Source organism: Bufo gargarizans, chromosome 3 (genome assembly GCF_014858855.1).
Source record: "Bufo gargarizans isolate SCDJY-AF-19 chromosome 3, ASM1485885v1, whole genome shotgun sequence".
Classification (NCBI taxonomy): Eukaryota; Metazoa; Chordata; class Amphibia; order Anura; family Bufonidae; genus Bufo; species Bufo gargarizans.
The window spans coordinates 268748141-268760154 of record NC_058082.1 but is presented as its reverse complement, the minus strand read 5'-3'; the positions used below and the strand labels follow the sequence as shown (position 1 = coordinate 268760154).

The 12014-nt window shown below is 39.7% G+C and overlaps 1 protein-coding gene across 1 annotated transcript in view; it reads left to right on the top strand.

The window, feature by feature from the left end:
• The window catches only part of CALN1 (calneuron 1), a 334416-nt gene extending 326385 nt beyond the window's left edge, over positions 1-8031 (top strand). Inside the window, exon 5 of the mRNA XM_044285597.1 lies at positions 7659-8031. Coding sequence (XP_044141532.1) covers positions 7659-7786 — 128 coding nt within the window. The 3' untranslated portion in view covers positions 7787-8031. The remainder of the gene's footprint in view (positions 1-7658) is intronic.
• The last annotated feature ends 3983 nt before the right edge of the window (positions 8032-12014 follow it).

Here is a 12014-nt window from a genome sequence, read left to right as displayed (position 1 = left end):
TTATATGATTGGTTCTCTGTTTGCCCTCACTTATGGTATTATAGGGAGGCCTTTTTTCCTCTTTTTTCGGTTCTATGTTAATATGTACATCTAGTTTTGGCTTCAAAACTCCACCAGGAACAAAACCTGAACATGTACGGGCATGTTTGTTGTGCTAAAAGACCAGACATAAAGGAAGTTAAAGAGGCAGGACAGAAAGTAGAATGCCTTTACTGACTTTACAAAATTGTATCCAGAAAATCATCCACCCATTTTTTTTTATATAAAAATTGTATAGAACATTAATATATTGGTTGTTAATATGAAATTTTTTTATGAAAGTTTCTCTTTCATCATAAAGATAATGATAAGCATGATAATGATAAGATGGAGATAAGCAAAGATTTGAAGAATTCGATTTGGCAGTTTCGTTAGCCAAGAAATTTGATTAGTTATAAATAAATTTGTCATGAATCATATAAATTTAGGTATACCCAGGCCTTAGGGTATGGCCACAAGAAGAACTGTGTGGCCAATTAGCCTGTAGCTGCCTTTCGTTTAATAATAAAGACCGCACTGTATAGTCCTTCTTCATTGTTAAATGACCACCTTTAAACAGGGGCTGTTGCTGGTATGGGGTTTGGCTGGTTAGATGGGGGCACAATATGCATATTATTGCTGTTCTTGCCTACAATCTCCTGGGGGCTATTTGACAGTAAAACAGAATATTAATCAGCTATGGCATACCCACTTCTCCAACGCCAGAGCTCCCCTGTCCTACAGGTGGGAGCCCTTCTTCTGTCAACTGCTTTTCCTCCTTTTCCACATCATCTAATATCGATGAGAATGTGTCATCACGAACATCCAGCTCCTCCTCTCTTGCTTTTCCTCCTTTTCCACATTATCTAATATCGATGAGAATGTGTCATCACGAACATCCAGCTCCTCCTCTCTCTGCATCTTGCTGACTTTTCTATGACATGGAGACTTTGAAGGATGATTTGGAAGAAGTAAAGCCAGCAAAAGATGAGGATGATCATCAGTAAGACCTGGCCCCCTAAGGGGTGCAGACTGGATGGTATTGGTTGGCACGCTGGCAGTGGAATAATAAAGGCTTCCATCTTATTGTTATTGAATTACATTTACGGCTTATGTAGGAATAAGGAAATGTAGGAATAAATAAAAAAAATTAATGCAGCATAAGTCTCCCTGCACTCTCCCTCTCCAATATTCCTCTATTAATCATTTTTAGCAACACTATCCCTAGCACATGAGCTCTTGCCACGTCTCTCCCTATACTCAGCTCACAGGACAATGGCGGAGACCGAGCAGGATGAGAGTTTTATAGGGCTGTGACATCACAGGGCATTGTCTGTGGATTGGCTGACTGCATGGAATTATAGCTGATCTCGCGTTCCCTGGCTTCATATTTTTACTTTGTAACACGTACGGCCACATTTTAGGGAAAAACTGATTCGTTACCACGAAATGCAAGAAAATTTGGTTCATTGCAAATCAGAGTTTTCCTAAACTTAGGACCGAATTCTGCTTCTAATGCTTTGCTTCGCTCAACAATAGTAATGATATTTATGGGTAATCTATAGAACAGTTTGTGTGTATCGACCTTACAGCAAGTTCTACCATAATCTACAGTCTAGCATTTGTTAATGGTTTACAGAAGAATTTGCATGGATTCATATAATCTGTAACAAGGCTACTGTCACGGTGGAGCTCAGTGCCCCCCACCATCTCACTATCTGGGGTGGGAACGGACCCTGCATCACTTACCTATGCCGGCGGCCAGTCCCCACTAGCTCCCCTCTGCCTTCCAGTAGCGGGGATGCAACTTTCCCTTTGTGATGGTGCCTGAGCTTTAGGTTGCTAACTTCTGTGTGTTTATTATATTGACCCTTTGCTACCTGCACTGATCTTTAATTGTTTTATGGGTACACACAAACTTTGCCTATCCTGACTGTTCCCTTGGTGTTTTGCATCAGTTTCTCTGACTCCCGTGGGTCACCTGCCAACTACACCAAAACTATTCCAAGAGGTAGCAGTGTGGTGACTCCCGGCAGCGAAGTCCAGCTCTCTGTACCGGGTTTAAAGGGTGAATATCAGGGGACCACCTAATAATGGAAGACCAATTTTTTGACACAGTGCTTCCACAACCATTGTCCATTACATTATATATACATTACAGTATAAAAATGCTAAAATTGAGATTTCTCATACTGCAATCCTAAATAAAGACATTGGAATAAGTAAGCTATATAATAAGTATAGTACTAGCTAAAAATTCCTAATAACTTTAAACAATTTACGGTATCTTTTTATATTGTAAGGAGAGCTTCCCCTGAGGAATGATGCAACAAATAACTTTTATTTTCTTCACAACAGTGGCAAGTCAATTTGCTCAGAGACCCTTGAATTCAAACTGTACAGTACTCCAAATGGTACACCAAAGTTGGATTACATCTAAAATTAATGTAATCTTCCGTTCCATCCTATGGTGCTACTGTGGGTCTTTGGGGTGTGACTCCCTGCAACAGCCTGCCCGACTTTGTCACTTCCTGCATGGTTGCAATAGTCACTTGAATAGATCTGTCCTGAATTTGGTCTGTCTCTAGGTCTCTAAGATACAGAGTGATGTCAAAGTAACATTCCGCATTCTAGTTAGAAAGAGGTGCATCTATTTAAGGGCAACTTGTAACAGCAGTATAACAACAGTATTATTAGTAGTAATTCACATAGGTCAACTTTAAATCCAGACACATTAACATTAGCTTGCAGCAAACAGTGCAACATTTACAGTAAATCTTCGCTTTACTCAGAAGGAAGGATCAGTCTATCACTTGGCTATTCTTCTTTCAGCCTGCTGGATTTAACACTTTTTATCTAATCTCCAACAAACTTCTCATATTTCACAATGCTTAACTAGACTAACTAGGCCTTCCTCTAGGACACTAACCATCTTTCTCTGTCTCCATGTCTGAGCTGATACATTCATGGATCACAAATAACCCGAGAATGGCCTCCAAACTGTATCAGTCTGACTATACAGTACCTTTCAAGCACTTTGAATCTCCGATTCTCTTTCTTCAGCCCACACCAGCAGTCTCGTGGCAAATTACTTATGAACCCCACTGTACAGCTTCCCTAATTTGCAATCTTAACTGTAACGGATCTCCTGGCACCCCAACCGGGTACCTCCGTTGATAGATGTTCCTAGTGATAAATGTAACGGATCTCCTGACACCCCGACAGGGTACCTCCGTCTATAGATGCTTCTAGTGCTTTCCGAGGACTCCAAGCACTCCACTTGACACCGTACGCACTGCAGACCCCACGAACCGCCGAAGCTTGGTTGAAGTCTCACCGTCTCCTACCCACCCTGGACCTACGACAAGGCTCCAGGCTCCAGTGTGTGAACCTCTCCTAAATCCCGAGAGCAGGAACAGCTCTTACAAGAGCTAGTAGTTATGCCAGGGGAGTATAGCAAATCTTCAGCGTATAGCAATCCCCCAGTTTTGATCAGTTATCCAAATACCAGTCTCAACATGATGAAGGATAAAACAGGAACTTTATTGAGGGCTACTCGCCCGTATTTATGCAGGTCCCCATCTGGTGGACACGCCCCTAGGGGACCAGAAGGGAGACTGTGACACAGGACAGATATGCAGCAATTCAGGATACACAGACACAACACATCCCCACAATGCATGATGGTTTCCTCCTCTCTGCCCTGGAGACACCCGAGGAGCAATTCAATTATCTCTCAGGACAAAGGGAAATCGCCAATACGCATATGTAGACAACAGGACAGAAATCACCATTTAAACACACAATGGCCCAATGGGACAATAGAAACACACCCAGCATATTCCTCCCCTCTGTCTAGGAGATAATTGAGTCAATTTCTGTATCTGCTCAACTATCTCCTACGCTGAAAAGTTACACTTCTTATAAATTGTTACAACTTTTACAGAGTTTACATTGTACATACATATAACTTATATCAATTTAACCAGTATAACTTGGGGACAAACCTATCCAAAATTCACTTGAATAGGTTAAGGGGTTTAAAAGTTAGTAAAAGTATCTTAAAGGGCCGTAATCCTGAGGCAAGAGGCTGGTAAGCAGGCCTCTCCAAAACCCAGTGGCGAGGTTGGTTTCGCCACACTAACCTTTACATAATAACAGAAGGGCATGAAACAAGAAACCCACATTGAGCAGAGCGGATCTAAAAGCTTGCAGCGCTTTGATGTCCATGTGATGAAAATGAGCCAAACGGATCCATCCTGGCACACAATGTAAGTCAATGGGGACGGATCCGTTTTCACTGACACTGGCACAATAGAAAACGGATCCATCCGACTTTGACTTCCAATGGTGTTCAAGACGGATCCATCTTGGCTATGTTAAAGATAATACAAACGTATCCATTCTGAACGGATGCAGACAGTTGTATTATCTGAATGGATTCGACCATGACGGATCGGCACAAAACACGAGTGCGAAAGTAGCCTAACACACATAGATTAAAACAGGAAAAAACATATGGCAAGTTATAACTAAGAGGCATGGACTGGACTAGAATAACCACAAAAACAAAACTACACTGACAAGAAGCAAACTAGGCAAGGAACAGGAACCTGATGAGCAAAACTGTAACAATGTTTTGAACTTTTGACTTTGCAGGCTCCATACCCCAACATCTACTACAGCTTGGAACATGAGAATACTATCATTTTATAGACAATCATCTTGGCTATCTCATACATGAATTGGACTTGCAAATATTTAGCATATGATTAGTTATGCAGATTCTTGTCTTGTAACTGCATTGTCACCGTTTTGCTCCTTAAATTCCAAATTTTTATTATTTTGCTAGCATTTTGAAAAAATCCACCTTTGGCTTTCATTACTGCCTAAATCTTTCTGGGTATGCTCTAGATCAGATATCAATATATAAAAAGCAGATAACCCCTTTAAATTAGAAAAGTTTTGTCACAAATACAGGGGAGGGGAGGGAAAAATAACTAGGCCTCAAGGCTAGGGAGAGGGAAAAGGTCACCTCCTAGGAAGTCCCTAACCCTGGCCCTAACTCCTGTCAGTATGTATAGACCCTGAAGGTGGGAAAATACATACGCCAGTACCTAGACCCTAGCAGCCCTGAAATACCCTAGGTAGTGGCAGGGAATAAGACTACTGGTTCATTCCCTGGAGAACGAACCAGTGTTTCCCTGAGGCCTAGTGACAACAAGAACAGGGGGACAACCAAATGCAAAGAGCAGTACAACTTATCTTATAGAAAATGGATGAGCAGGAACACAGGTAAGGTGCACACAGCAACTCTTCCAAATCCAAGCAAAGAATATCAACCATGTGGTATGAAGTAAGAGACCAAACTAAGTAGGGAATGCAGTAATGACCACGGACTGCACCTGGCAAGAGGTGTGGTCATTACCAAACCACAACAGAATCAAGAGACTGTCAGTTAACCTCATGTGCAGTCAGTCTCTCCGATCTTCTAACCTTTGTCACAGAAGGTACCATGATACGTTTACTCTATAACCAATAAAACAAATCCACACTAACAGATATACACTAATAACTTAGCTATAAGACAGTTGTATAACACTGCCCCAGAAATAATAGCAGAATTCTTGCTGATCATAACAGAACATACAATTCATTTTGCTTATTTGCTTATGGCAATAAGTTTTGCAACCACTCCTCACAACCTAGCATTATACTCATTCTTTTCTGCCTAGCCTGTTTATTCTAGCTGGATGATATACTGAACAAGCATTGATATGCAATATTTATTTTGAAACATGTTCGCTAAAAATTGACCAGACTTTGAATTAGATTTTCTGGAGTATTAATTATAATGCTGTATAATACACCTTGCTGTATGATATGCTCTGACACACATACGTAAACTCAAATCAGTTGCCTATTTTGGTCTTTCAGTAGATGTATTATCAGCCTGATTCCTGTTTTCATTAGATATCTGTCTTGTTTTTAATTAATCTCTCTTTATCTTAGTTTTATCCTTGTGGGATCAGCTTAGCTTTACAACAGACTTAACAATCCATAGCATGGAACATAGTAAACTAAGTAGAAATAGAAGTACAGTATCATGAAAAAAAAATCTCAAATTGGGGAATAGAGAAGTACTGTTAAGCCTCATGCATGTTTACGGCTCTCTAAGGTTATATATTTTCTCTATTGCTGATATTCATGGTTTTACATTGTATACCAACTGTTGTAGAGCAAGTTTTAGTGGGCACTATTGTCAGTGAACATACAATTCCTTTGACACTATAGAGGGTTAGGACAATACTGTTTAAAGATTAATATTCAGTTAATTTACCCTATTTTTCACTTCATCATAAGACATAACTTTTATTATAACGATAACAGTTTTACAAACAAATCAACTCAAAGTATTAAAACTACTAGTATCTATCTGAACTGTATATTTCCCTCATGGGACCATTGGGCCATATTCCATACATGTCATAAGAGTATATTTTTACAAAGTACTTATTCTAAACTTTGTTCCATCTAATAATTAAACAGTGTGATGGGTAAGGAAAGCAAGGTTTTATAGCTTTGCATTCAAATATATTTTTCTTTCCAGAAAATATTGAATTATTATTGCCTCCAAATTAAAGGGGTTGTCAGAAAATTACAAAAAAATATCAGGGGGCCAGACAAGCTGTAAAAATAAAAACCTAAAAAAATACTCACCTTATGAGAACATCCTGACACTTCTGCTCACCAGCCACATGCTGTTCCTGCACATCACCAGTGAAGCCATTCATTGGCCGCCATTGGGAATATGCATGTAGATGGCACATCACACTTCCAGTCCAATGGGGAACAAAAGTGGCAGGGACAGGACCCGCAGTGCTATTGTACTTTTCCTACATGTCCAACCCCCTTGCAATTTTTGGCCAGTCTCAGACAATCCCTTTTGTAGTGATCTGTTTCAGAATGTGCAACACTTCATCACAAAAATATAAACTGTAAAATATGTAGATATTTTTGAGTTGGGAAAGACTATTCTGTCAAGGAAACTGTGGCACTAACTGCCTAAGTCTATTCTTTGTCTTCCCTTCCTGCCTTCAGCTGATAGAAGTGGCCCAAGCTCCAATGGACAGAGGAAAAGTGTATACAACATTTCTCTGTTAGGCAAAACAAGAGAAATAAAATGTGTTTAGCCACATACATTATTAGAAGGACACAATTCTAAATATACCTGGCTGTATTTGATTTAAAGGATCACTCCTTCTCAATATCATGTATATGGCTGTAAGAAAACTGGCTGCAGCAGCCTCCTTTTCTTTCCTATCTACAGCAGATTTTTTATTTATTATTTAGCTCTTCTCCCTTATTTCATCCCCATTATCAATTAGCCAGATTAATATAAAACAGCAGCAGGAGATTAACCTTATGTCATCAGCAGGATTTCTACAAGATCATTAGTTTCAGGCATACTCCTACAACCTTCCCTTTATTTCTAGGTTTAGTGTTAAAATATCATAAATATCAGAAATCTCTGTTGTGCTTATTATGTTAATAGATCCTGTAAAATGACTGTACTCTACAAATAAAATATACATTAAAAGTTGTGTTTTTAATATTTCATTTTTTATTGTTTCTTTCAGTACATTCCCAGAAGCAGAACAGGCAAACCTGTGTACGGAAGAGCCTTATATGTGCATTTGCCATGGCCTTTATTATAAGTGTCATGCTGATTGCAGCAAACCAGATTCTTCGGAGTGGCATGGAGTAGGTCTTTCACCATAGCACTGTGAACACAAATAACCATGCATGCGCATGCCTAGATGAACATTTTTCTTAATGAATATTTCATGAAAACTGCTGCGAGAAGAAAGCGTTCTGCAAACAATACAAGGCCAGCAGTCATGAAGAGATGTGCAGAACAATTGAACCTTCTCAGCAGGGACACAAAAGGGCTGTCTTAATGCTTTAACGGTTTAGTTTCCTAATGCAATAAACCCGCAGGAGTTCTGAATTATTACTTCAAAGTTAAGTAGAAACCTTACAATGTCGTACCTGTGCACAGATGTCAGTGAGCATTGACAGGTAAAAATGTACATCCTTTTTTAAACATGAAATTCCAGGAATGGATCAACCTATATTTTTCACTAAGCCAATGGCAACCAAGGAAACATGGTACAACAAATGGCTTATTATTATTATTGATTTCCCTTTTTTTTTACATTTACAACTTATCATTAGGCAAGTTGAAAAAATTGATTTCCTTTTTGGGGATTGGAGATAAATTTGTGTACATCATCGGTTCCGGTAATGAACTTTTTGCAAGTGTCTTTGTGTATCCAATATATTCTTTCTATAATGACCGAAGCAATAATAACATCAGTGGCACAATTTAATTTAAAATATATTATTGGAATTTGTGCTTGACTGTCCAATGCTGATGCTTTGACTAATCGGCTTTCAGTAAATATTTATCTCTTCAATGCAGATTTCCGAATAGTGTTTTGATGTACTAGTGGGGAATATCCTTGCACTTACCACTTTTAATGAATTCTGATAGCCAAAGCCATAGTAACATTTCTCTGCACTTCCATGCCAAAAACACCCATTGCTGGAATTGCACTTTGATTGAAAGCCTATTGATTCCTGACCACTCATAAGGTTCAACATAATGTTTTGTTTTTGTATTTTCTAATTCCAATTTTGCCTTTTAGAAATGGAGTATTTAAATGTAAGAATTATTTTCAACAATCATTACTTAGGGTACATTATATTTGTATAATGTTCTTCAGTACTTCCATTTTGTAAGTCAATTTACCTACATCGTTTTAGCTGCAAAGTATATATTTTTGTGTGCCTAATTTTCAAGGTAAAGAATGTTTAATATAACTGGGGAGGATCAAATATATACGGATTAAGTGTCATGAAGCTTGTGGCAAATTCTATAATGTAACTAGCTATTTTTGGTCTGCAAACATCAGAATTGTTCCTTTGAATGAACAAAGCTTCAGTATTCTTTGGAAGAACATAAAGAAAAATACTGAGTGGTTACAACTGTGCTCAGAATGTAGGAATTCAATGGCAGAACCTGCTGATTTCTACTCTGACATTACATGTGGTATTCAATCTATTTTGATTTCCCCTTCTCTTCTGGATAGCGTGAATGTAGTCACAATGTAATACCAGATATATTTGCATACTTTATGTGCAGAAGTGTTGCCAAGAATATAGATTTATTTCTCTTTGTCTCAGACAAAGAACAATCATAACAATCAACTAATTGTATGTGATTTTTTAGAGTGCTAACTGCTAATGGACATTTGTTCAAAAAGCAACCATGGGAGGTTAGAACTTGGCAAGACTTACTTTAGGAATAAGAATAGATTTTCGCAACAGTGAGTCGGGTTTTTTGTGTATATTTCTTTCCATTAAAAAGCTACAATGTACAATTAACATTCAAAAGACAACTAGTCCAGTCTTGTAAGGATTACTATAAGTTTTATGTTTTAATCTAATTGGAATTCTGTCTTTATTCACCGACTGAATATGGCTTCCATTGTTGACTGCATTTATATGCTATTATATATTTCAGCAGGTAGCATCAAAAATACCTACAGACAGGTAGCTGTTATTAGAATAGACGGAGCTAAACAGATTTATATATAGCTTTCAGAGCAATGATTCAGAAAAACCTGTAATTTATTCAGTTCCTGTACATGACGCTACGGTTTTTGTCTTGCTGCCTCTCGGCCTGTTTGCCGCGCTGCAGTCGGATCTCTGGCCTGTCTCCATTATAGTGAATGGGATCAGGGCGGACTGCTGGCAGCACACATGTGCAAACGTTAGTACAGATCCAGCAGGGGAACAGCCTGCTGGACAAGCCTAACACAAGTGTGAAAGAAGCCTAAGATTTATAAATCTATATATCAATCTGCTCAGCTTCTCCTGCTCTATAACATGCTGTTTGCACTTTGCATTTCATTTCATGGTTACAGGTTCTCTGAAATCTTGATTATTTGCTCCCCTCCGATATAGCCGCCCTAATGCATGCTACATTTCCCATCATGGCAGTGATTTTGAAGAAGCGCAGGGGTTGGAGTTTCATTACATGAAGGTCAGCAAGTGATTAATTATAGAAGTGCTCTCCCCTAATTCACAGTGCAATATGTATTGTATGTGATGTAGCCTATTTCCTGCCTCCTGCTTGTTTTAGGTTTCTCCCTCTAGGCACTTACAAGCAGGAGGCAGGGCAGAGCAGTGTGAGGCCGCATATTATAGAATACATTGGAGATTGTACACAACATACACAGATATTATAGACAGTAAGTTTGAATCAGGGGAGTTTTATAACAGCTTTCCTGGTCCCTTTGATAGGCCACAAATTATATCTTCAGCTGCATTCTATACATGGAGGAACATATAGTAGAGCAAAGACAAGCAGAGAAAGAGGTGAAATAACAGAAGAAGACAGGGTCTGAGAGCTGCTAGAAGAGATTTGATAGATGACGATGTAATCCTATTTTTTTTTAGGAAGTAAGTCACACAGTCTAGACCAGGGGTGGCCAACCCGTGGCTCTTTGCTTCTTCAAGAGCGGCTCTAGCTGTGGAGCCGGGAAGCAGTCAGGCCAGGTCACTCTCCACTCTCTCCTTGTCCTGATCGGGCACTTTTGCTACTTTGCAGCTCTAGCTCACTCTCCACTAGGTCCTGATGCACACACTGTGAGAACGTATGTGGAAATACGCACTATGACCTGATGCTGTGCTTGTCAGGTCACAGTGGAGAGCTTGTCAGACCTGCAGAGTAGCAGGAGCCCAGTGCCTGATCAGAAGAGGGAAGAGATTTTTTTTTAATTATAGAACTGAGCATCAGGGTCTGATCTAGGCATGGGAGGTTCTGATCTGAGCATGGGGGGGGGGGGTCCTGATCTGGGCAATGGGGGTCTGATCTGAGCATGGGGGGCTCCTGATCTGAGCATTGGGGGTCTGGTGGGGGAGATCTGAGCATGGGGGCAGATATGAACATGGGGGAAGATCTGAGCATGGGTTGGTCAGGTCTGAGCATGGGGGGTCAGCTCTGAGAAGGGGGAGATCTGAGCATGGGGGGAGATCTGAGCATTGGGGGGGAGATCTGAGCACTGAGGGTCTGACACTGGGAGTCTGAATTGTGTTGTCTGATCCGAGAATTGGGGGTCTGATTTGGAGGTCTGATGAGGTTTGGGGATCTTATTTAAGGTCAGATGAGGATTGGGGATCTGATTTAGGAGTCTGATCTGAGGTCTAATGAAAAATATATTTTTTTCTTTTTTTCTCTGCTAATGAAAAATAAGAAAATTATTTTTATTAGACCTCAGATCAGATGAAAAATATTTTTTGTCTGTTATTGTTCTTTGTTAAAACCTAGGTGCATCTTATAGGGCGAAAAATATGGTGACTCGTGTAAATGTATAGCTTGTGGCTCCTGGTAGTCATAGGTGTTTTTTGGGGGCTCTTTGTGTCTGTAAGGTTGGCCACCCCTGGTCTAGACTGTCCTCATTTCTAAACAGAAGACCAAGGACTGAATAGGTGGTCATACTGAGGGGAGGGGTTACTTGACGCAGCTTCCCATAATAGAAAGGATCAAATGTATGGATACTACTTAGCTGGAATGAAGCAAATAACACTGCAGGAATTTTGCTGAAGTTGATAGTATTACGGTATAGGTCCAAAAGAGTTTGCTGAAGTGTGTCTTTAAAGAAACATTAAAGGGGTTATGCCATGACTAATGTCAAAATGAAAATCAGACCATAAATTACATGACAATATTTTTCTAACAATGCTAGAATCATTCCTATATAGCACATTAATTCAGAGCTCCCATTGCTCTAATTTCTCTGCTAGATTCTCTTCAGGGTGACAGCTCAGGGGGCATGTGATCTCTCTGGGGCATGTCCTTTCTCAGGGCTCATGTCCTTTCTGCTACAACTCTCTCTCTATGTAACTGTCACTGTGTCTAACAGCAG